The sequence below is a fragment of the Oncorhynchus gorbuscha genome, linkage group LG13 (assembly GCF_021184085.1).
Source record: "Oncorhynchus gorbuscha isolate QuinsamMale2020 ecotype Even-year linkage group LG13, OgorEven_v1.0, whole genome shotgun sequence".
In the NCBI taxonomy this organism is placed as follows: domain Eukaryota; kingdom Metazoa; phylum Chordata; class Actinopteri; order Salmoniformes; family Salmonidae; genus Oncorhynchus; species Oncorhynchus gorbuscha.
Genome location: NC_060185.1, coordinates 46,087,718 through 46,113,799, shown reverse-complemented (window position 1 = coordinate 46,113,799; position 26,082 = coordinate 46,087,718). Strand labels below are relative to the sequence as shown.

The following is a 26,082-nucleotide window of genomic DNA, read 5'->3' as shown; positions in this document are numbered from 1 at the left end:
AATGGGACATTAATAATGACATGACAACTTTGCTGTTGAGCTTCCTTTATTCAAAAAGTAAATCACATTGAATTTCATCCAGAGTAAAAAGCTGTTTGAGCAATTAAATATTTGGTGTCCTGAGTTTGACATAGCAGGTGTAGGGGCGTGCCAGGCGACCATGAAAGTAGGATACTACACTGGCGTCAATTTCCTCTGGAGGTTTGGTGCCCCTGAAGGTGAAGCGCTGAAGAAGGGAAGTAAAGAATAGGAAGAGCACCGTCCTGGGAATCCCCATCTCATCTCCCAGGCAGCACCGCTTCCCTGATGGACAGTGAGAGAGGAGAGAAGTTACCTTCAGCGGTCAACCTACAATCCTGAGACTGAAACCTACACATTGGCCTGGATTGATATATGCAAAACCTATCAAACAAGATGCTAGCCATGCGTATGTACATTGTGTGATGATGTTGAGTCTTTTTTCTCTGAGAGCTACTACAGAGTGGTTATTGTTTTTCACATTCTCACATTATTCTATTAGACAATTGTAACATCATTTTACCCAGTCCAAAAACAAGAAATCCGTTGTTTTCCTTAAAGACTCCATTGTCATCCAGGAAGTTCTCTGGGTCAAACTCATCCGGGTTCTTGAACAGTTTGGGGTCAAACAGCACAGATGACAACAGTGGAAACACTGTGGTTCCCTGGAAGAATGACAAAAGAGTACTTACATAAAACAATTGACAGTTTAACAAGTAAAAAATAATAGACTTGTAGGATAGGTTTGCGGAAATGGTGGTCACCTTTGGGATGCGGTAGTTGTGGAACGTTGTGTCTCGGGTCATTTGGTGAGGGAAAGCAATGGGAGCAAGACTCATACTTCTCTGTATTTCGTGGATGACAGCGTCCGTGTAGGGCATCTTATGTCTGTCGTCAACTGTGGGGACTCTGTTTGAGCCAATCACCTCGTCTATCTCCTTCTGAACTTTCGCTGAGGGAGAGAGACAGTCATAGGCCTTCATAGCATTTGGGTTAATATACAGTGTTTATAGTCTGTTGGGAATTAAGAAATGCCCACATGTATGTGCTGCTTACATGGTGTGTAATGTAAACTCTCTATTGCAGCTATTTGGCTGGTTTACCAGTACTATGTCCTATTTAGCAATAAATGTGTATAATTTCAATAACAGTGATACAGAAGAAAGAATACCTTGGATGTCAGGGTACTTGATCATCATCAGACAGGCGTGTGATAGGGTGGAGGACTGAGTCTCCGTGCCGGCAGCAAACAGATCCCACACACACGGAAACAAGTTGTCATAGTTGAACTCGGTCTCGGGCTGACCCTTCTCCTAAGGAAAGTTGGAAGACACCTCTAAATCCTATACTGATAGATTTGTGAAAAAGTCCGATTTTTGCACAACGATTCAGACAAAGATTCAGACCCACGTAAACATTGATCATATATTGTTGGTGCTATTACAATATTTTGATTCCGTGTAAGAGGTTCAACATCAAATTCCAAGAATCAATCACTGTTTTACCTCCAGCATTTTAACCAGGAAGACGTCGAAGTAGTCCTGGGGGTTAAAGGTGTCCAGGTTTTTAAGGCGACGATCTGCTTCCTCTCGTATGTAAGCTTTGGCCTTGTCTATGGCCTTAAACAGCTCATGGTGTTTTCCTGGAAAGCACTCAGCAATTCTCGGGGAAATGTTGTACAGCTAGAAGAGACGCAACATTGGAAACATGGGAAGGAAAGAAGGGGTGGTTGTTATATTCAAATGGTGACCCACATACTTTTGTTATCATTATCCATTTCGGCAGGCAAGCTTCTAAGACACAATCAAGTCATGCTTTGGAAGAGCTGGTATAGATAAATAACAGGCATAAAGTGCATATCATAAGTATTTATCCACCTTGTTATTTTTCCACATTTTGTTGCATTACAAACTGGGTTTGAAATGTATATATTTATGATTTCTTTGTCACTGATCGACACAAAATACCAAATAATGTCAGTGAAAATAACATTCGATACATTCGATACATTTCTACAAATTAAATTGGTTATATAAGTATTTGCCCCCTTTGTTGTGGCAAGCCTTGTTTAGGTTCAGGAGTCCATTTACCTAACAAATCATAGACGTTGCATGGACAATAATAGGGGTTAACATGATTTATTGAATGACGACACCATCTCTGTACCCCAAACATACAATTATCTGTAAGTACCTTCCCTTGAGTAATGTTTTTTGAGCACAGATTCAACCACATTGGCTTTTCCAATGCCTCGCAAAGAAAGGCACCAACTGTATACACAAATGATCATTTTTTTACAGACACTGAATAACTCCTTGAGCATGGTAAAGTTAATAATTAGGCTTTAGATTGTGTATCAATACAACCAATCCTAAAAAAAAAGTTAAATCGCTGAGCGGTTTCCTTCCTTTTTGGCAACTGAGTTAGGAAGGACACCCCCCCCCCCTCCCATCTATCAATAGGGGCCCATCTTTTCAAGACATTGGAAAATGGTCTCCCTGGTCTTTGTGTTTGAATCTGCATTTGAAATTCACTGGTTGACTGAGGGACCTTACAGGTAATTGAAGGCACTGTATGTGCTACCATACCATTGCCATTTTGCTTTTTAGCATGTCGAAGTATGTATAGACAGGCTTGTAGAGGATCTGAAACTCTGGGTCGTTGTATTCAAACTTGCGCCCAAAGACGATGGACCAGAATAGGTTGATAATAGAATGGAACAGGAGTTCTTTGGGGTTGACAGTGGAATCTGGAATAGACACAGCAGACAAGCATAAACACACATGCTTGCACACCACAGGAGGTTGGTGGCAAATTATATATATTTATTTATTTTACCCCTTTTTCTCCCCAATTTCATGATATCCAATTGGTAGTTACAGACTTGTCCCATCGCTGCAACTCCCGTACGGAATCGGGAGGCGAAGTTCGAGAGCTATGCGTCCTCCGAAACACGACCCTGCCCAGCCTTACTGCTTCTTGACCGAAGTCAGCGTGCATGCACCCGACCCGCCACAAGGAGTCACTGGAGCGCGATGGGACAAGGATATCCCGGCCGGAATAAGTGGTAAGGTATCAAATACATTAAAACACATGGTTTCTATGTGTTTGATGCCATTCCATTCACTCTTTTCCAGACATTATTATGTACCGACCGATGTCACAGACAAAAACAACATACCTCCATATTCACTGAAGGCTTTCACTAGACTCTTAGCTTCCTCTTGGACCTTCTCCTCGAGGCTCCTGCATCCTTTTCCAAGGTTTTTCAGGGACATCAAGGAGAAACTGCGAAGAGTTTTCCACCTCTGCCCATTACTCAATCCCACCCCTAGATTGATGTGTCCAACAGGACAGAGAGATGAACAATGCACAGTACTTCCCTTTTCTAAGCAAAGTCCATTTCCACACATATTACGACACTATGACACGTGTATCTTACTACATCCCTCTTCCAGTCATTTTACTCACCGTGTTCGTTAACGAGTTTCAGGGTAATGGCAGAGTTGGCTCTTCCATTGAACTCTTCTCCTTGGTTGACAAAAGCATCCTTGATAGCCTGATAGCCAGAGATCACCACTACAGGTTTGGAGCCCAGCCATACAGTAAACACTGAGCCATACTTCTTACTGAACTGAGGAGAGATGAGAGGAACCCATAGATTCTTGAATAATATAACTTATAACTCCTTCATGAACTTAATACAACTGTCTTATCCCTTCATTTTATCCCATTGTCTTTAAGCAAACGATCAGGGTTGAGTAGATTATTTTGGAAATATAATCTGTTACAGTTGCTAGGTACCTGTCCAAAATAAGAATCAGTAATGTTAACTTTTGAAATATCCAAACTCAGTAACATTAGTTTCCCCTCAAGAGGCAATAGAAAAAGAGACAAAGGATCCATCAAACTCATTTGGTGTATCTTCATAGTGGTCTCTGACTCGTGATCAGACTCGCTCAGGTGGAACAAACTTCAACATGTGCCTTTTTTAAATGCAGAATTAAATATCATTGACAAAAAAGTATATATTTTTATTGCGAACATCCTTTCTGAATAAGCCAATAAGTAATCACCTCATTTATCAAAAATATCTGTAATCTGATTACAATATTTTTGGTGGTACGTAACTGATTCGTATTGTAATCAGATTACATGTAACTGATCACAGTACATGTAATTAGTTCGTCCTCAACACTGCAAACAATGGATACTGTAGCGTAAAATTATTAAAACTATAATATTGACCTATTACTGCAGTACTTGCATCCGTAGCTACATCTATGACTTTAAGAGAGTCAAACAGATTGTAGCTTTTAACTGACCTTCATGTAGGACTTGTCCGGTCGTTTCAGATCCATTTGTAACAGGTTACCAAGCAGAGGAATTGGTGAAGGACCCGGAGGCAAACGTCCATAGCTGCTCTGTTTCCCCATGTACTTACAAAGTAAAATAATAACCACTATAGCCATTATTATGGACAAAATGTTAGTCTGCAGTACATGTAGTAAATCCATGTTCAAGTCACTTAAGGACTAAGATGTGTCCGAGCAGCGTGGCAACTCTTAGCTATGTACTATAGGCAAAGAGAGAAAGTGGAACGTTGTGTGTGCGAGATGTTACAGGTAAGCTGTGGTTGGAGGGTAGACAGGAACTATCATTTAGTGAATGACTAATAAACAAGAAAGATGTGTCTGACGACTGTCATAAAAAATAGTGACTCTTTTAAGGGCTCCTCCCAACACCCTTGGGGTATGTAGAGTACGCTCTCTTGCACTGTATGTAGCCTATTTTAACAGACAACATGTATAGCTGATTTGTAAAAACGCTACGCAGACAAAATCAGTTAAGAAAATAAACCGCACAATAGACGGGTTCAAATCAAAATGTATTGGTTGTGTACACATATGTTGCAGATGTTATTGTAGGTGCAACGAAATGCTTCTGTTTCTAGCTCCACCAGTGCAGTAATACCTAACAATGGAAGACAATACACACAAAGCCAAAAAATTAAATGAAGCCATTTCAGAACGAGCAACGTCAGACTCCAGAATATAAATATATATGTTTATGATGGTGTGTATAGACATTATGGACAGTATATGAATGGAAAAGGTGTGAAAAGGTGTGAACAGCACCTGTTCTATAAGGATGAGCCTTGCCTAGACAACAGTATATACATATGAAGTGGGTAAAACAGTATGTAAACATTATTAAAGTCACCAGTGTTAAATGACTATTTTACAGTTGAAGTCGGCAATTTACATACAGCTTTGCCAAACACATTTAAACTCAGTTTTTCACAATTCCTGCAATGTAATCCTAGTAAAACATTATTTTAAGAATGTGAAATGTCAGAATAATAGCAGAGAGAATGATTTATTTCAGCTTTTATTTCTTTCATCACATTCCCAGTGGGTCAGAAGTTTACATACACTCAATTAGTATTTGGTTGCATTGCCTTTAAATTGTTTAACTTGGGTCAAACATTTCGGGTAGCCTTCCACAAGCTTCCCACAATAAGTTGGGTAAATTTTGGCCCATTCCTCCTGACAGAGCTGGTGTAACTGAGTCAGGTTTGTTGGCCTCCTTGCTCGCACACACTTTTTCAGTTCTGCCCACAAATTGTATATAGGATTGAGGTCGGGGCTTTGTGATGGCCACTCCAATACTTTGACTTTGTTGTCCTTAAGCCATTTTGCCACAACTTTGGAAGTATGCTTGGGGTCATTGTTTATTTGGAAGACCCATTTGCGACCAAGCTTTAACTTCCTGACTGATGTCTTGAGATGTTGCTTCAATATATCACATAATTTTCCTGCCTCATGCAGCCATCTATTTTGTGAAGTGCACCAGTCCCTCATGCAGCAAAACACCCCCACAACATGATGCTGCCACCCCCGTGTTTCACAGTTGGGATGGTGTTCTTCGGCTTGCAAGCCTCACCCCTTTCCCTCCAAACATAAATACAGTCATTATGGCCAAACAGTTCTATTTTTGTTCATCAGACCAGAGGACATTTCTCCACAAAGTACAATCTTTGTCCCCATGTGCAGTTGCAAACCGTAGTCTGACTTTTTTATGCCGTTTTTGGAGCAGTGGCTTCTTCCTTGCTGAACGGCCTTTCAGGTTGTCGATATAAGACTAGTTTTACTATGGATATAGATACTTTTGTACCAGATACTTTGTTTCCTCTAGCATCTTCACAAGGTCCTTTGCTGTTGTTCTGGGATTGATTTGCACTTTTTGCAGCAAAGTACGTTCATCTCTAGGAGACAGAACGCCTCTCCTTCCTGAGCAGTATGACAGCTGCGCGGTCCCATGGTGTTTATACTTGCGTACTATTGTTTGTACAGATGAACGTGGTACCTTCAGGCGTTTGGAAATTGCTCCCAGGGAAGAACCAGACTTGTGGAGGTTTACCAACTTTTTCTGAGGTCTTGGCTGATTTCTTTTGATTTTCCCATGATGTCAAGCAAAGAGGCACTGAGTTTGAAGATAGGGCTTGAAATACATCCACAGGTCCACCTCCAATTGACTCAAATTATGTCAATTAGTCAATCGGTGTAACGGCTCTCTTCTATCTCCTCCTCTGACGAAGAGGTAGAACAAGGATCGCACCAAAATGCAGCGTGATGATGATTCATGATATTTTAATGAAGGAAAAACTATACAAACAGAAACTACAAAAATAACTAAATGAAATAACGAAAACCGAAACAGCCCTATCTGGTGCAAACACAAAGACAGGAACAATCACTCACGAAACACTCACAGAATATGGCTGCCTAAAATATGGTTCTCAATCAGAGACAACGATAATCACCTGACTCTGATTGAGAACCGCCTCAGGCAGCCATAGACTACGTAGACACCCCATAAAACCCCTAAGACAAAAACACACCACAATAACCCATGTCACACCCTGGCCTGACCAAATAAAGAAAGAAAACACAAAATACTAAGACCAAGGCATGACAATCAGAAGCTTCTAAAGCTATGACATCCTTTTCTGGAATTTTCAAAACTGTTCAAAGGCATAGTCAACTCAGTGTATGTAAACTTCTGACCCACTGGAATTGTGATACAGTGAATTATATGTGAAATAATCTGTAAACAATTGTTGGAAAAATGACTTGTGTCATGCACAAAGTAGATGTCCTAACCGTCTTGCCAAAACTATAGTTTGTTAACAAGAAATGTGTGGAGTGGTTTAAAAATGAGTTTGAATGATTCCAACCGAAGTGTGTGTAAACTTCCAACTTCAACTGTATATAGGGCAGCAGTCTCTAAGGTGCAGAGTAAAGTATCGGGTGGTAGCCGACTCGTAACATTGACTAAGTTCAGGGCAGGGTACTGGGCGGAGGCTGGCTAGTAACACTGACTAAGTTCAGGGCAGGGTACTGGGCGGAGACTGGCTAGTAACAGTGACTAAGTACAGGGCAGAGTACTGGGTGGAGGCCAGCTTGTGGTGACTATTTAACAGTCTGATGGCCTAGAGATAGAAGCTGTTTTTCAGGCTCTTCTGTGCAAGCTTTAATGCACCTGTACTGTCTCCTCCTTCTAGATTGTAACGGGGGGAACAGGCTGTTGCTCGGGTTGCTGAGTTCCTTGAGGATGGGGCAGGGGCAGGGGCAGGGGCAAATTTGCACCTTCTTGACCACATTGTCTGTATGGACTGACAATTTCAGGTTGTCAGGGATGTGGAAGCAGATGAACTTGAAGTTTAATGATGAGCTTGGAGTGCACTATGGTGTTGGTTGTCTAGCAACAAAACCGATGTGTGCACAACTATGGGGCAAAACAGACTGAATTGGCTTAGATTGTTGATAACATGTAAACTATATTTTGTGAGCACCGGTCTCTCAAATACATCGTTATGGTTGTTGGTAGCTAGCTAGATAGCTAATATTAGCAGAAATGTGACAATCAAAACACCTCAAAACAAGATATTGTATCACCAGCAAGATCAAATGAGCTGAAACGAGCCACTTACGGTCCACGACATGGCAGTTTTGTGTCATTGTTGTTAGCTATCTGGCCATCCAGAACCATAACATACATACTTTCCGTCCATTTGAAGCGAAATTGTTTTCATGACGTTGTTAGCTAGCCAGTCTAGTTTCTTGCCAGTATCACTGACAGTGAAAAAGTACTTGCCTCCTTTCTGATTTTCTCTATTTTTGCACATTTTTTTAAAAACGGATTACTTTCAGATCTTATTAGATAAGGGAAACCTGCGTTTACAAATAACAAACCAAATGTATACTTATTGAATGTATTTAATTAACAAAGTTATCAAAAGTCCAGACCAAATCCCAATTGAGCTGTTGTGGCAAGAATTGAAACGAGCAGTTAATGCTTGAAAGTTAAAGAAGTTCTGCATGCAAGAGTGGGACAGAATTTCTCCACAGCGACGTGAGGCTGATCAACAACTATAGCAAGAGTTTGGTTGGAGTCATTGCAGCAAAATCTGGCACAACCAGTTATGAGTGTAAGGGGGCGATTACTTTTTCACAGGGGCAATTTGGGTGTTGGATAACTTTGTTTATGAAGTATGTAATCGTTGTGTTATATGTTCCCTTTATGTAATAGATTTCGGTTGAAGATCTGAGTACTTTCAATAGCAGAAATATGTCAAAGTAGAGACAATTAGGACATGGAAAAATACTTTCACACCACTGTAGGTTTAAGTTTGCAAACCAACTCAATAATATCAGTTGTGCCAATCACAACCATTGTGTCAAAAGCATATGCAAAATGTGTTGTAACATCACAAGACTATTATCATGAGTTAATTGATTTATTTTTCTGGTAGCCTCTAACATTCCAGTCATAGCGTTCTGCTTCTGTCAAACAGATATTATATGTGTACATGGATATACTTATGGGTCTACACTTAAGGCCAAAACAACAGTTATATGTGAGCAGGTAAATTGGAACACGAAGCTTTCTTATTAATGACAGGTCTGGACACACAAGAGATTGTTTGAATCTGGCCTGAAGTGCGCAGTACTATTTATTAGTTGAAGCAAATTTTACAACCAAACGTTGTGTTACAACACATCAGTCATGTTGAATACAAAAGGCAGAATAACATAGTGACCCCCACAGTATACATAGTGTACAGTACCCCTAAGTGGTTTGCATGTATATATGTACAGACCTAACCATGTAGCAACCTACAAAACAAAACACATTTCATTGGCTTACATTTTAACACCAACTTCTGGTCCTGTTTCCATAACATTTCAATAGATAACTTAATATGAACATATAGGCCTGTGCAGAAATGTTGTCCTGTTTTACAAGGGAGCAAAGCAAGGGAGTATGATAAAAAGTATGGAGGTATGGTAAGCAACATCTCTGATGGGAATTCTTGAAACATGACCAAAAATAAGCTTAGAAATACATGAATGTGGACAGAAATTAGTCTTGAAATATCAACCCATACCTTAGAGATCCTACCTGAGGATAATAGCAAGATACATACAACTCAATAACCCGTCTATAGTTGTCTACAAGAAAAAAGGTGGTAAATGTAAGGCTATGGTTACTGTATAATGACAAGCAGCTGCCTGTGAAGCTGAGCCTGTGACCTCTCCACAGTAAAGTGGTCACTCCTCAGTCCTGAGTTTGATGTAGCAATCATAGGAATGTGGCATTCGGCCAAAGCTGGAGCACGCTGGCTCGATGTTGATCTCCTCTGGAGGTTTGGTGCCGGTGAAAGTGAAGCTCTGCAGGAGGGAGGTAAAGAAGAGAAAGAGCTCCACTTTGGCCAGAGCCTCTCCAGGACACGCCCGCTTCCCTGTTTTTTTTGTGGATAGGATAGAGAGATACAGGAAAGTTATTAGGAGAGTGTGCTGGAAAGCAGCGGGTCAGATTCAAACCAAACCCATGCTGGCAGCGGAACATAGTACCTCCAGAGAGGCAGCAGCTTACTGTCGACTGCAAGACCACCCCAGGCCACTAGATTTCTTGATTTTAACTCACATAATCCACAAACTACTTGGACCATGATCTTACCCACTCCAAAAGCAAAGAATCCATCATTTTTCTTAAAGACTCCATTTTCATCAAGGAAGTTCTCTGGGTCAAACTCATCTGGGTTTTTAAACAGTTTGGGATCAGCAAGCACAGAGGACAGCAGAGGCAGGACCATAGTACCCTGAAAGAATGACAAAATAACACCCATCACTTGCTATGAAAACTGCATGTTGATTCGTAAAATGTAAATAATCTTTTTTAAACAACAGTTCCACCACGTCAAACAAGATACAGTGAGATTGAACATTCAGTGTTTATACAGTTACACAATTGTGGTCACCTCTGGAATGTGGTAGTTGTAGAACTCTGTATCTCTGATCACTTTGTGGGGTACAGAGGTGGGACTGAGGTCCATGTATCGCTGGACTTCGTGAATGACAGCATCCGTGTAGGGCATTTTAACTCTGTCGTCAACCATGGGCACTCTTGAGCCAATCACCTCGTCTATCTCCTTCTGAACACTCTCTTAGGAAGATTTAAGTCACACTTTACATTTCACTGATACCATGATTTTGTTGTTGGAGTTATAACATGTCACGACATCATAATAACACATTTGAAACAATTCGTAGTCCAGAATGATACTTTTTTGTATTACAATGTTATCTAATAGGTCTAGGTGACTTGGACACAATCGATAAAGACTTGGGTAGTAGGGTACCTTGAATGTGAGGGTACTTTATCATCATCAGAAATGATTGTCTTAGGGTGGATGATGTGGTTTCTGTTCCAGCAGCAAACAGGCTCCATGCAGTCATCACCATATTATCATTGTTGAACTCGGTGTTGGGATCATCTTTCTCCTAAGAGAAGAGAATAAGTCACCATCAGTTATGTAGGTAAACAGCGACATCTGGTGGCTAGTTGTTGCCATCTCCACATACTTATTGCCACTAAATACGTTTGGAAATCAGAGATTGGCCTCTCACTTGTCTATTCACTTATGATAGCCAAACTCACATAAGTGGACATGGAGAGTATCTTAATTCTAGCCACATTCCATATTTTCATAATGTGTAAGAGGTTCAACCTCCAATGTGAGGATCATGCTGTGTTTTCTACCTCCAGCATTTTAACCAGGAAGGCCTCAATGAAGTCCTGAGGTTCAGAGATGTTAAGGGTTTTAAGGCGGATTTCTGCTTGCCCTTGTATGTAAGCTTTGGCCTTGTTTACGATAGCAAACATCTCATGGTGTTTGCCTGGAAAGCACCAAACGATTCTAGGGAACATGTTGTACATCTGAAAGAAAGGGGATGGAAGGGGAGGGGGTTTTGTTAGTGAAAACAATGGCTTGGTCAGCCCAAGACCATTTTGTGCAATTACTGTGATAGACCTTCAGTTTAGCAGGGCGTTGAGAGCAATGGAAGATTCTATGAAAAGAGATGAGCTGAAAAGTTACTGTACCGCTCCAATAGGGCTGCTGAGTACATGGAAGTAGGCATCAACAGCCTTTTGGATGAGCTGAAATATTGGGTCGTCATTTTCAAACCTGTGCCCAAAGACTATGGAGCAGATCACATTGCCAACACAATTGCAAAGCAATTCTTTGGGATTGACAACTGAATCTAGATTAGAGAAGGAAGGCAAGAACACACAGATACTTTTAAAATACCGGATTGGTTATCCATATATAATATTGTGATGGTGAAACTTTTAGAAATAGCTGTGAGAAGCAACAACTACATTTGAATTAAACACTCGATTTTCCATGTATTTTAACGTAAAAATGGTACCTTTCCAATGACATGTTTAGCGTAAAAACCTTGCTGAAGATAATATACTGAGAATAATGTATACAGTTACATGGATTACAGAATAATGTATCTCAGTTACACTGAATACAAAACAAACGTTACCCCTAGGGTCCTGGAGGGACAGGCAGGCCCTGGCAAAGTGCTCTGTCTGGTTTTGTAGTGTGGAGGTTTAACCAATGGTGGAATTACTATTAGGCTCACATCATCAAGGGGCCTCGGTCGTGAGCTGGGCATAATATTTTTGTTGTTTTAAATAAATAATTTCAAAGCTTGAGGGCCCCCCAACCAGCTGTTGTGTACTGCTCAGCTCATCGCTCTCATTCTGTCTTGCATCATCAGGTTGGTTCAGAAGCAGAAACATCTGCATGAAGCAGATTCTTATTTTCAATGACGGCCTAGGAACAGTGGGTTAACTGCCTGTTCAAGGGCAGAATGACAGATTTGTACCTTGTCAGCTTGGGGATTTGAACTTGCAACCTTTCGGTTACTAGTCCAACACTCTACCCACTAGGCTGCCCTGCCGCCCCATTAATCACCCACGGACAGTTTCATAATAATGGACCATTCCACCCTTACAGAGTTCCCGCAATATTATTGCAAAAGTAACTTAATTGAAATTAAGCTGCAGCAAAATGAGGCACTTTCTGAGCAGGGCAGAGAAAAGAAAGGTAATTTCTTGTTCAAATTAAATCTTAAATTTATTTGGTAAAAAAAGACAGGTGCTGCTGACAATGCCATTGTGGTGGGGTCTGAGGACCTGTATGTGTAGCCCATGTATCTGATGCTGTCTGGACAAAAAAGTATGGCATGTCATACCTTTCAGACCCCTTGACTTTTTCCACGTTATGTTATAGCCTTGTTCTAAAATTGATTCAATATTTTTACCCCCTCTTCCATCGACACACAATAGCCCATAATGACAAAGCAAAAACAGGTTTAGAAATTTTAGCAAATTTATAAAAATAACAGAAATATTTAATTTACATACACTACTGTTCAAAGGTTTGAGGTCACTTAGAAATGTCCTTGTTTTTGAAAGAAAAGCAAAACAAAGTGTCCATTAAAATAACATAAAATTGTTCAGAAATACAATGTAGACATTGTTAAATTGTAAATGACTATTGTAGCTGGAAACGGCAGATTTTTTATGGAATATCTACATAGGCGTACAGAGGCCCATTATCAGCAACCATCACTCGTGTTCCAATGACAATCTTGAATTAGCTAACACAACATATCATTTATTTTCAAAGGCTAATTGATCATTAGAAATGTCACGCCCTGACCATAAAGAGCCCTTGCTTCTCTATGGCATAGTAGGTCAGGGCGTCACTAGGGGTTGTTCTAGGTTAATTATTTCTATGTTGGTGCTCTTGGTATGGTTCCCAATTAGAGGCAGCTGAGGTTCCTTGTCTCTAATTGGGGATCATACTTAACGGTTCCCTGTTTCCACCTGCTGTGTGGGATACTGTGTGGGATACTGTTTTGAGTTAGTGCATGTAGCACCGCTGATGTCACGGGTCGTTGTTTGTTTCTTTTTGTTCGGAAGTTTTGCTTAAATAAATATGTGGAACTTTAATCACGCTGCGCCTTGGTCAGTCTCTCCACACAACCGTAACAAGAAAACCCTTTTGCAAATATGTTAGCACAGCTGAAAACTGTTCTCATTAAAGAAGCAATAAAACTGGCCATCTTTAAAGTATCTGGAGCATCAGCATTTGTGGGTTCGATTACAGGCTCAAAATGGCCAGAAACAAAGCACTTTCTTCTGAAACTTGTCAGTCTATTCTTGTTCTGAGAAATGTAGGCTATTCCATGCGAGAAATTGCCAAGAAACTGAAGCTCTCGTACAACGCTGTGTACTACTCCCTTCACGGAGAGGAGTGGGAGGCCGTGGTGCAAGAGTACAAGTACATTAGAGTGTCTAGTATGAGTAACGGAGTGTCTAGTATGAGTCCAAAATGGGCAGCTTCATTAAATAGTACCCGCAAAACACCAGTCTCGACGTCAACAGTGAAGAGGCGACTCGGATGCTGGCCTTCTTGGAAGAATCTTGGTGGTTCCAAACTTCTTCAATTAAAACATTTGAGGCCACTGTGTTCTTGGTAAACTTCAATGCTGCAGAAATTATTTGGTACCCTTCCCCAGATCTGTGCCTCGACACAATCCTGTCTCGGAGCTCTACGGACAATTCCTTCGACCTCATGGCTTGGTTTTTGCTCTGACATGCACTGTCAACTGTGGGGCCTTATATAGACAGGTGCGTGCCTTTCCAAATCATGTCCAATCAATTGAATTTACCACAGGTGGACTCCAATCAAGTTGTAGAAACATCAAGGATGAACAATGGAAACAGGATGCACCAGTGCTCAATTTTGGGTCTCATAGCAAAGGGTCTGACTTATGTAAATCAGGTGTCTTTTTTATTTGTATACATTTTTAACATTTTCTAAAAACCTGTTTACACTTTGTCATTATGGGGTATTACGTGTAGACTGATGAGGGAAAAAAGTATTTAATCAATATTAGAATAGGGCTGTAACGCAACAAAATGTGGAAAGTCAAGGGGTCTGAATAGTGTCCGTGAGACAGAGGGGCGTTGTTTCGCTCGAATGCTTTCTGCGATGAGATCAATTCACAAGTGGCTGAAACTAAGGAAAGTAAAGTAATGTGAAGAAATTAATAAATGAATAACGGGCAAACACTTGTATTGATGGTTTCATTCTGTGTTATAACAACATTCAACCCACATAATGCATACTGCACTTCTTTAAAAAATATTTAAACCGTGATTTCTAATCAAAACGACCTCAAACAGCAGCAATACCTCAGAACTTAAAAAGGTACATGTTTACAGGTAAATTACATGTCTATACTATAAAAACCCTGTACACCCCATGGGTTTTACTGTTACTATATTCTGCAATAAACCATTTATCTTCAGTTTCTTACATTCCAACAACCTGAGTAATATTGTCCATAAAGTTAATGTAAAATGTATTTCAAAGGCAAGAAAAATACTAAGAAAAACAACCTACCTCCATATTCACCAAAGGCTTTCACCAGCATCTTAGCCTCTTCTTGGACACGTTCTTCGATGCTCCTGCGCCCCATCCCAAAGGTTTTCAGGGTCATCAGCGAGAACCTGCGAAGATCTTTTGATCTCTTCCCACTGCTCACCATCACCCCTACAGTAAACAGTATGACAGAAGCACAAAGAGGAAGAATTAGAATAGCATAACATAAACCTAATGTAACGTAATTTCCACACAGACTGACTTTGGCAAGGACAATGACACCTACCCACTCCCATTAAATATATATATATATAAATCACCCACCATATCCTTTAGAGACTGTCATGATCACGGGGTAGTTGGCTCTGCCGCTGAACTCTTCTCCTTGTGTGACAAAAGCATCCTTGATAGCCTGAAAGCCAGAGATCACCACTGCAGGTTCGGAGCCCAGCCATACAGTAAACACTGAGCCATACTTCTTACTGAGCTGAGGAGAGAACAACCACAGGATTATAGTTAGGGAACCAGGACAGTGATGTCTCAGATCCCAGGTTTATATGGAGCACAGCTGACAGTGAAATGATTGTGGCGTTGCTATTCCTTTGGATAAGTGATGGAGAGACACAAGAGAGCAAGAAATGCAGTGGCAAATTGATAGTGTACATTATACTCACTTAGATATCGAAAATGTGTCAAAATAAGTGTATTTATTGCATGTCATTTTATGTTCCCAACAGTAGCGGTGTGTGGGTAAAATCACTGAGGAAGTTGAGCCCCCCCCCAAGCCATATTACAACCTGTGTTGTGATAATTGAATCGTTTGCTCCTTAACTTTTTAATTCATATGCTTTGTGACATATAGGCCTAAAGGCAGAGCTAATAAGAAGACCATGTCACGCACTGACCTTAGTTATCTTTGTTTCCTTTATTATTTTGGTTAGGTCAGGGTGTGACAAGGGGTGGTTTGTTGTGTTTTTGTCCTGTCTAGGATTTTTGTATGTTTATGGGGTTGTTAACTAGTCTTGGTGTTTTGTATGTCTACGGTTGCCTAGATTGGTTCTCAATTAGAGGCAGCTGTTTATAGTCTCTGATGGTGAACCATATTTATGCAGCCATATTCCTTGGGTAATTCGTGGGTGATTGTCTATGTATTAGTTGCCTGTACTTATTCTATATAGCTGTCACGGTCGTTTTGTAAGTTTGTTGAAGTGTTCTTTGTTTCATTAAAATAGAAGATGTATTCACATCATGCTGCGCCTTGGTCCCATCTCTATAACGAGCGTGACGGACCATTCAACCACACCTGAAAGTGAGGACATGGTGGACTGTATATTCTTTAGGTTAGGTTTACTTTGTACTCCCTCCCGTGTGCTGGTTGTAACATCCACAGTTATTTAGATTGCTTATGTTTATAAGAACTGAGGTAGGGGTGTTTGTATACTTTAGTTTATCTTTACTCAGGAGTATGCTGGTATTACACAGTTCACATGGCATATCACTCCCGCTGCCTGGCTACTGTAAAACATGGAACCGGAATCCTTCAGTACCAATACACGGACTGAATTATGGTTTAATGATCACTACATAACACTGGTGAAGGCACAGATGACAGACAGGTAGGATTCCAGTTGAGGTGGTTTAATAACGGCTAAGATGCACAGAAGAGCACCGCACAGTGTATGTAGTATGGATGGGATAAGGCACTAAGTGGCCTGGCAACTTGCTTCAACCAAAGTGTGTGTGTGTGAAGTCTGCAAGTAAAGAGATAAATAAAGATACAATAGTAAATGACAGAATACAGTCTCCAAATCACATCTCTTATAAACAATATGCATGGTTTAACCCTGGACTAATATAAATAACATGAGAATATCTACTTCTGCTAAACTTCCCAGTAAAGCAATGAAAACAAGCAAGCATCCAGAAAAGTGCTCAAAATAGCCCACGTTAACATATGTAGCTTAAGAAACAAAGTTAATGAAATGAATAACTTGCTAGTAACAGATGGCATTCATATTTTGACTATCTCTGAAACCTACTTGGATAATACCTTTGATACAGTGGTAGCAATACACGGTTATAACATTTACAGACCAGACATATGCGAGTGGTGGAGGTGTTGCTGATTATATTCAGAACCACATTCCTGTAAAGATTAGAGAGGATCTCATGTTAAAGTAATATGGCTACAGGTTCATCTGCCTCACCTAAAGCCCATCCTTGTGAGAAGCTGCTATAGACCACCAAGTGCTAACAGTCAGTATCTGGATAACATTTGTGAAATGCATGTGATATGAACAGAGGTATATTTTCTGGGTGATTTAAATATTGACTGGCTTTCATCGAGCTGCGCACTAGTTCAGGTTATCAGTCAACCTACCAGGGTAGTTACAAACAGCACAGGAATGAAATCAACATGTATTGATCAAATCATGACGAATGCTGCAGAAATAGGCTTGAAAGCAGTATCTAGGTCCATTGGATGTAGTGATCACAATATTGTAGCCATATCTAGGAAGATCAACGTTCCAAAGGCTGGGCCTAATATAGTGTATAGGATATCACATAAATAGTTGTAGTGATTCCTATGTTGATGTAAAGAATATTTGTTGGTCCGTGGTGTGCAAACAGAAGCCTCACTTGACCAAAAATCTCAAATCTGGACTCATCAACTCTAATGAACTTATCCTCTGCAGCAGAGGTAACTCTGGGTCTTCCTTTCCAGTGGCGGTCCTCATGAGAGACAGTTTCATCGTAGCGCTTGATGGTTTTTGCGACTGCACTTGAAGAAACTTTCAAAGTTTTTCGGAATGACTGACCTTCGTCTCTTAAAGTAATGATAGACTGTCATTTCTCTTGCCTATTTGAGCTGCTCTTGCCATAATATGGATTTTTACCAAATAGGGCTATATTCTGTGTACCACCCCTACCTTGTCACAACTGATTGTCTCAAATACATTAATTAAGAAGGAAAGAAATTCCACAAATTAACTTTAAACAAGGCATACCTGTTAACTGAAATGCATTCCAGGGGACAACCTCATGAAGCTGGTTGAGAGACTGCCAATATTGTGCAAAGCCGTCATCAAGGCAAAGTGTGGCTTCTTTGAAGAATCTCATGTAAAAACATATTTAGTTTTGTTTAACACTTTGTTGACTACGTGATTCCATGTGTTATTTCATAGTTTTGGTGTCTTCTATTATTCATCAATGTAGAAAATAGTAAAAAATAAAATAAACCCCTGGAATGAGTAGGTGTGTCCAAACTTTTAACTGGTACTGTATATCTGAATTATGGAAGACAAGCATCATCATTTTGAATTCCGCAAAGTGAGGTTGGAACAATGTCATACTCGTTTGGACCAGACAGCATCAGACAGATGGCCTACAACTAGAGAGACAGAACGTTTTTGGCAACCACAAATCTGTTCAACCGAAAGTTCATCTACAATATCATGTATAATATCACATTATGCAAAAAGTCCAAATTTGGCAAGGTGTGACGTTAATTGTTAGTATGTACTTCATTTTCATCACTGCATTTTACAGTAGTAGTAGTAAATGCACAAAGGCTGTGGGTTTGAGCATGCAAACCAACACATGCACAAACAAGCAAATACAGTACCAGTCAAAAGTGAACCCTTGAATGAGTAGGTGTCTTTCTTTTTAATTATTTTCTAAATAGTAGAATAATAGTGAAGACCTAAAAACTATGAAATAACACATGGAATTATTTATTAACTAAAAAAGTGTTCAAATCAAAATATATTTCAGATTTTTCAAAGTAGCCACCATTTGCCTTGATGACAGCTTTGCACACTCTTGGCATTATCTTGACCAGTGTCATATATATATATATATATATATATATATATATATATATATATATATATATATATATATATATATATGTGTAAACATTCATACACCTTAGCAGTTCACGTAATTATTTTGTGATAACATGTCTGGCTCAAATACACCCAAACTTAAGTTCAATGAATACTTAGAACAGCGCATGACTAATAGAGCGGGAGGGAAAGACCAGTATAAAACAATGAAAACAGTGTGGGAGGGGGTAAGACTGAAATGGATACAGGCGGGTTACCTTAGAGGGGGACCTCCAGTAGACGAGGAACTCCAATCTATGCAAAGAGGGCTGGAAGAAGCCGTAAAGGGAGCAAAAGCAAGTGAGACAGAGGGGAACAAGAATCGTTTGTTCAAGAACCAAGGCACTAAAGAGAGAGAGCGAGCCGAAGCGGAGTTAAAAATAGGGACGTGGGCAATAGAAGAAAGTAGAAGAGTGCTGCCAAAAAACAAACTGGACATGTTGTGTGTGGCCTTAGCAGAGAAAAAAACTCCACTCGAGAGTTTACCCACAGTACCCCAAGTGGCCAACGCCAGCACGGCGTCTGCTCCTCCCTCACTATACCCAGAAATACCATTAGAGGTGGCCCAACCTCCACCATACTCAATGGGGCATAACCAACGTGGGCATTCTCACAACCCGTTCAAAGGTAACCGTTTCCTCACCGGGACCCAGCCCGCGATACAGGCCCCAGTGCTAAGCGTACAGGCGGGCCAGCTGAATGGGGCTATGAGCTTCGGAATAACAGGAGGACAGATAGAGTGTGAGCCACTCCCCACCACCAGCACTCCACATACAGGTCACACCCCCCAGAAGCAAGATCACCAATGCAAGGAAGGAGCTTTCCCTGGTAACTCCGCCGCGCCCCTCCTGATAGATCTCGGAGGTGCGGTGAAACCCCAACTATTTCCATCTAAAGTGTTCCCCACATAGCCTCCAAGTTGAAGGGTCCTATATCAGCCACGTGAGCCAGGCGACGGAAGATGATGAGGAAAGCAACAGAAAGATACCCACCAGTTTAGAAATAGACTGTGAAATACAACACTTAAGGAGAGAATTAAGTGAATCAATAGCCTAAGCCAAGGGCCTGAGGAATAATGAATGTAGAGGGATGGGTGAGTACCACATTGAAGGCATGATGAAGGGAAAGGTGACTGACGTAACCAACACCCAGGGGGCGACCGCAACCCGGAAGTCTGCCAGGGTGGCTGGACTAAGATCTCAAGGAGTGACCACCAGAGAAGACTGGGACCTGGAACGGGGTGGAGCCAACATGCATCCTCTATTGACAGCAGCTGATCCACGCTACGTAGAGTACCAACCCTGGAAAATGACTGACCTGACCACAATGATGGAACAGATGCCCAGCCTACATGGAGGGGCCTCCGCATGGCTACTCCAACTGCAGACTCTTACATCAGGCCTGCAACTCTGCCTAGGGGACATGAAAGCACTACTAGCAAGAGCCACTGATCACGGAACCATGGAGGCCCTCATGACAGCAGCTTGGCTTGAATGGCGGGCCCCAACACTCCCCATAGACAACTTCCGTACTAGATTATGGGAAGTTCTACGGAGAGCATACCCTACAGAAAGAAATCATGCCACCTTATCCTCCTTTACAATCAACCCAGGTGAGCAACCTGCAGCATACCTGGACAGGGCTAAGACCACATGGAGATCGGTCCACGAAGAACCATTCGATCACACTGATACCACACTCAGCATGTGGAAGGAAATGGTGGTGAACGGGTGTCCTGGAGATGTTAAAACCAAACTCAGAGGAACAGTGGGGTTGATTGCACTTCCTCTGACCCAATTCAATACGCATGTGCACCACCATGTATCCCAACACAACAAGGAAAGAGGGGAAGTTGAGAGCCAGGTCCAGTCCCTCCAAATTCAACTCTTGAAGCTTCAACTAAAAGAGGCACAGAAAGGTGAGAAACCTAAAAAAACAAATGATTGCAGAAGAAACTCAAGACCAAGGGGAACAGCCAGATATCACTCAGATAATAGCAGACTGTCTCTCAGATGATCCAACAGCAGGCAGCCTCACTCACTGCCACTAGGGGGGCCCCAACCACCCCGATACCCTCCCCCACAGCAGTATATCATGCAACAACAGCCACAATGGGCTCAACGAGGTCCCTACACTGGACAACCCAGAAAGGGAAACTACCAGTGTTATAACTGCGGAATTCCCGGTCACTATGCAAGATATTGCACGAAACCACTCTCCCCACACCAACTGCAATGGAGAGGAAGAGGAGGACCACCCCCTTTTCACTACAACCACCCAGGACCTCAGCAACAGCCAGCATACAACCACCCAGAATCTAGCCACATGCAGCAGGAGCACAACCAACCACAGTTTCAAGGCATGGCAGGGAACACCATGCCCTGGCCATAAAAATGCCCACCACCCACGGCAGGAGAAGAGAGACAACGCTTTCAATAGCACACTGAACCAACAATGATGTGCGAAGTTGAGGGTGTCCCCCATCAGTTCCTGGTAGACACAGGATGCACCTATTCTACTATCAAGTTCCCTCACATACTACTGAAAGTGGAGTGGAAGTATCCACCAACCCTCCCTCTTCAACACCGGATCGCCCAGCAAGAATTATGATGATGCCACTCCAGCCGACGCCCACGCTGTCTGACACCCAAGAAGTATACTGGCTAAAATGCCTACCCACAGGGCCTACCACCCCTCACATCCAGTTTAAGTTCAACCAACGGACAGCCCATATCTACACTCTGCACCCATACAAGACTCCCCAAGCTGAGATCCATTGCACACTCAATGCATCAGAAACTGATGACTGCCCCTAAACTGAAGACTGGGACGAAGACATGATGCACCTGACCCCACCTATCAGGTGTTGTACCATTGTGTGTGGCCCAGAGGGGGTGGCAGCACCGGTAATCCTACGATCAAGGAACCTCCATGCACCCCTGGCCTGGACAGCTGAAGCATTAACAGCCATAACACTCCTGAAAACAGATCTATCAGCGGCAGCAGCTCTGACTGCACCTGACTACAAGAACAAGTTCCATTTGGATGTTCCTGAAAAGGAAGGATTCACCTCATCCGTCCTATTCCAGAAACAAGAGGGGGAGAGAAGGGTCTTGATGTACTACTCTTCCAAACTTGACCACATTGAGGTAGGACAGACAACATGCTCCAGATACGTTCCTGCAGTAGCAAAAGCTATTGAAAAAAAAAACAGCTCACCTCGTGATGTTACCCCTGAATCAGCCATCATCCCTCAACCAGCACCTGCCCAATTAGCGGAAATCGTCGGATTGACGCAGGCCCTCAGAGGAAAAGGAAAAACTGTGAATATCTATACAGACTCAGCCTATGCCCATGGAGCAGTCCACACTGATGGACCCAGAACTTTTACGTGAAGCACATAGCCACACACACGAAGGGAAACTAAAGACCCTCCAAAAGGCCTCGCACATCTGGTGGCACCCTCACATACAAAATATGACTGACTTATTTTATGACGATGATTTATTTTGTAACGAATGCAACATATGTGGCAGCCACAACCTAAAAGAAACCATATCAAAACACCAATGGGCTCATGCCCATTACATAATGCATGTTTTCAGGATATTAGTATAGATTACACCGACATGGGCCCCGACAATGTATTCTAAAGATAAACGCTATCTCCTAGTTATGATAGATAGGTTCTCCAAATGGGTAGAAGCAATACCAACAGCGAAGGAGGATGCTAGATCAGTCGTTAAGTGGTTACAAACCAAACTAATACCCAGGTATGGCATCCCAAGAGAAATCATATTTGACAAATGGCTCACAAGATTTGGCATAACACAGATTTGGTTCTGTGTACTACTCCCGGTCCCAAAATCTGGTGGAACGTTAAACCAAAAGCTGAAAGCTAAGATAGCTAAGAGTCATGCCTGGTCCACCAAGGGAGGGAGGTCATATGCCCGCCCTTGATGTACAACAAATTGTAATGTCTAATTATGTGAAAAAACTGACGGTTCTCTCTGCAGTACTCTCTACCCAGGTTCACAAGGTCCAGGAGGGGGAGTCTGCCGGGGGACACGCAAGCACTGAAGGTAAAGGTTGGGTGACTGGGTGAGGGTTAAAAGTCCACAAGAGAAAGTGGCTGGAACCCAGGTGGACTGGACCGTACGAAGTGAAGGAGGTTACTTCACACTCAGTCCAGGTTAAAGGTAAATCAGGCGCACCTTGGCACCACCTTACACATTGCACTCCAGCCCCAACTCCTTCCAGAACACTGACTGAAGTCAGAGCTGATTTGAGCGGCCTAAATTCGATTCCAAATGAAGACACTCCTTACTCAGGTGATGCGGCATCAAACTCCGCCTCCTCTGAAAAAGGAACCTCGCCCAGATAGAGGGACATTATCCCCAGCCCCACCCAGGGAGGGAGTATCTGGCCCTTTGTTTGTGATATTCCTACTGATCTTTAGGGTGTCCCTGGGAACTTTCACATGGTTAATAGAACAACAAACACATACTAAAGCATCAACCCCTCTCACCCCAACCCCTATCCCTGATACCATTCCTAGCACCACTCCCTTCAATCTCACACGCACCAAACGTAGCACTACACCTACAGACCCACCATGCACACCAGACAAGGTTAGAAGCACCACCTTATGTATACCCACGAATGCAACCACCAACATTGCATTATAGTTTTCACGTCTAGTAGACGTGAAGAGGGGGATTTGTCATATATATATATGTAAACATTCATACACATAGCTCATATATTATACAGCGCTAAGCCAAACCGCCTGACTCAAAGTCATTTCACATACCCCTACTAAAACAGGAACCAGGTCACTCTCCCTGCAATAAAACTACCCCCCCACTAACACTATCCCCTCAGCTCTGTTGTCTTACCACCCCAGGAAACAAAGACATTCCATCGCAAGAACACATACACCCAGCCATAAAACGGACCCCCTCTGTTCTCTTGTTTCACAACCCCCTCTAATCTCCTGTATCAGATTTCCTGACACACAAATACTTTCTTGTATGAACACACACACCTTACCACATCTCAGTCCAGGTCAAAGGGAGCTCAGAGAACAAGACTCTGCTATGCACAAATGGGGCCCGCTCTGGCTAGAGCAAGGTCCGCCTCCAACTCTTTGTGACCAGTCAGAGGACCAAAACGACAAGACTCCACCTACTTTATTATATGTATAACAATGAATGTAACCTTTGAATAAGGCCTCTTTTTCACCTGACTCCTTGCCGAGTTATATGAACTAGATCCGTGCACGTAAACGGCAGGACAAGATATCTTTGACCAATAAACAGCCTTTTTGATACACCTGATTCCACTATGTCCAGCGTCGTTGTTTTGCATTCCCTCTCCAGTATGAAACACCAACACCAGCTTTATGAGATAGTCACCTGGAATGCATTTCAATTAACCGGTGTGCCTTCTTAAAAGATAAGAAGGAAAGAAAATCTACAAATGAATTTGTTTGAGCCAATCAGTTGTATTGTGAAAAGGTAGGGGTGGTATACAGAAGATAACCCTATTTGGTAAAATACCTAGTCCATATTATGACAAAATCATTACTTTAAGACATGAAGGTCAGTGAAAACAGAAAATGTCCTTGTCACAACACAACTGATTGGCTCAAAGAAGAAGATACGAAATTCCACAAATTAATTTATGTAATCGATCGATATAGATATATATATAAACACACACACATATTTTTTCAGTTCTCAAATACATGCATGTAGTATACTTTGAATTAATATTGAACCAAGAGGGGCAATTCAATAAAAATGTACAGGCTGGTAACTAAGCAGTCACATGAAAATACTGAACTGCTTTGTTGCTACAGTAACCAACACAGAAACTAATGTAAAACAATAATAATCTAGCCTACATTTAGCTCGTATTAATGCAAATAATCAATTTTTGCCAAGTTCTGTGGAAAAGTAATTAAATGGATATCCCATTCTACACCTGATTCTGCATCTTTGACCTAACCTTGCCCACTGATCTAGCTCAAGTATTTGACTGACCTCCATGTAGAGCTTGTATGGCGCTTTCACATCCATTCGTAACAAGTTACCAAGCAGAGGAATCGGTGAAGGACCAGGAGGCAAACGTGAGTTGCTTTGTTTGCCTCGATTCATCCACAATAAAATAATAACGACAAATCCGATTACAATAGACACAAAGTTCGTCTGCAAAATATGAAGTACATCCATCTTCAGTAGAGTCGAGGACATTGATCGCCTACGGAGTTAACAGAACATCTGATATCGGAAAGCTTTATGCTGTACCGGGTCAGAGCCTTCTACTGCAAAAAGTAGATCGAAGTTGTGCAATAGTTTGCACAGTTGTGAGTTTCATCAGTGATGATCCATTATATTGACAAGAAAGCCAAGTGTTGCCAACTCCTCAGTAAGGAAAGTAGCTATTGGCTGTCGCAAAAGTCTCTAGTTCAGTCGCTAAATCACGTCATTGCCTAATTTGCATAATTGCCAATGTGAATGTAACTGTGATGCTATCGGGGAGAGGAATAACATCGTGGGAGAGACTGAGTCAAAAACACCCTAAATATGTTTAGAACTACAAATGAACTTTCTATCGATTCTTGTTTTGTTTTTTTAAATGTAACAATTCCAACCCTCCTCCTTTATCCGGTCTTGGGATCGGCAAAAGTGACCCAAAAGAGACACTGGCGGAGTTACATGGTTTTTAATTTTTTATTTAATTTGGTTTGGTTTTTAACCTTATGGTCCACTTAGGAGCCGACAACAAGTCACAGTAAAACATGAACATTTTTAACCATAAAATTTGTTACATTTTGTTTGTATAAAATCTACATTAACAATCTAAATGGACCAAAAAGAGACAATAGAAAAAACTGTCAATGGCAATGTGAGAAAATTATGGTAACTAGTCTGGCCCTAATTCAGGTTAATTGATTTTTTAAATGTAAACCAGGGCGGGATCAGCCAGCGGCAGCTTCCTTCGTGCGAGGTTCATTTGCATTCTGGACGTGGAGGGTTGAACATCTCCTGCTCTGACTGCAGCGCGAGGACTGGGCCACCTTGTGAGTGCTTTGGACTGGGGTGGGGCCCACGGCAGCACCCGCTGCTCGTTGAGAAGAGTAAGAACGATAGGTGCTTTCACATCAGTCTCCAATAACACCAGAAAATGTCACGGGCCAGGGTCACGGTGTTTCCTCCGACACATTGGTGCGGCTGGCTTCCGGGTTGGATGGCGCTGTGTTAAGAAGCAGTGCGGCTTGGTTGGGTTGTGTATCGGAGGATGCCTAAACATTACCAAACTTCTAGTCTAGCAAAAAATATGAATTATAGACAT

The 26,082-nt window shown here is 41.8% G+C and overlaps 2 protein-coding genes across 2 annotated transcripts; both read right to left on the bottom strand.

Annotated features, from left to right (window-relative positions):
* Positions 1–28: 28 nt before the first annotated feature.
* Positions 29–4,668, bottom strand: LOC123993981 (cytochrome P450 2M1-like). The gene is made up of 9 exons (XM_046296469.1): positions 4,344–4,668; positions 3,490–3,652; positions 3,200–3,349; positions 2,607–2,767; positions 1,524–1,700; positions 1,190–1,331; positions 783–970; positions 542–683; positions 29–303 (listed from the first exon to the last, which is right to left on the bottom strand). The coding sequence occupies exons 1-9, from the start codon at positions 4,533–4,535 to the stop codon at positions 104–106; spliced, it is 1,515 nt and encodes a 504-aa protein (XP_046152425.1). The 5' UTR covers positions 4,536–4,668; the 3' UTR covers positions 29–103.
* A 4,333-nt stretch (positions 4,669–9,001) lies between these two features.
* Positions 9,002–25,146, bottom strand: LOC123993011 (cytochrome P450 2M1-like). Its single transcript, XM_046294738.1, has 9 exons — positions 24,771–25,146; positions 15,161–15,323; positions 14,858–15,007; positions 11,470–11,630; positions 11,128–11,304; positions 10,727–10,868; positions 10,346–10,530; positions 10,045–10,186; positions 9,002–9,826 (listed from the first exon to the last, which is right to left on the bottom strand). Exons 1-9 carry the CDS (start codon positions 24,978–24,980, stop codon positions 9,636–9,638), a joined length of 1,521 nt encoding a protein of 506 aa, XP_046150694.1. The 5' UTR covers positions 24,981–25,146; the 3' UTR covers positions 9,002–9,635.
* Positions 25,147–26,082: the final 936 nt, after the last annotated feature.

Coding starts and splice junctions, on each gene's coding strand:
- LOC123993981 (XM_046296469.1), bottom strand. CDS start 4,535: ATGGATTTACTACATGTACTGCAGACTAACATTTTGTCCATAATAATG. Junction 1,701..2,606: donor TAAAAAGCAAAATGGCAATG/GTATGGTAGCAC, acceptor CGTCTCTTCTAG/CTGTACAACATTTCCCCGAG. Junction 971..1,189: donor CAAGTACCCTGACATCCAAG/GTATTCTTTCTT, acceptor TCTCTCCCTCAG/CGAAAGTTCAGAAGGAGATA.
- LOC123993011 (XM_046294738.1), bottom strand. CDS start 24,980: ATGTCCTCGACTCTACTGAAGATGGATGTACTTCATATTTTGCAGACG. Junction 15,324..24,770: donor CATACAAGCTCTACATGGAG/GTCAGTCAAATA, acceptor TTCTCTCCTCAG/CTCAGTAAGAAGTATGGCTC. Junction 10,187..10,345: donor ACAACTACCACATTCCAGAG/GTGACCACAATT, acceptor TCATTCTTTCAG/GGTACTATGGTCCTGCCTCT.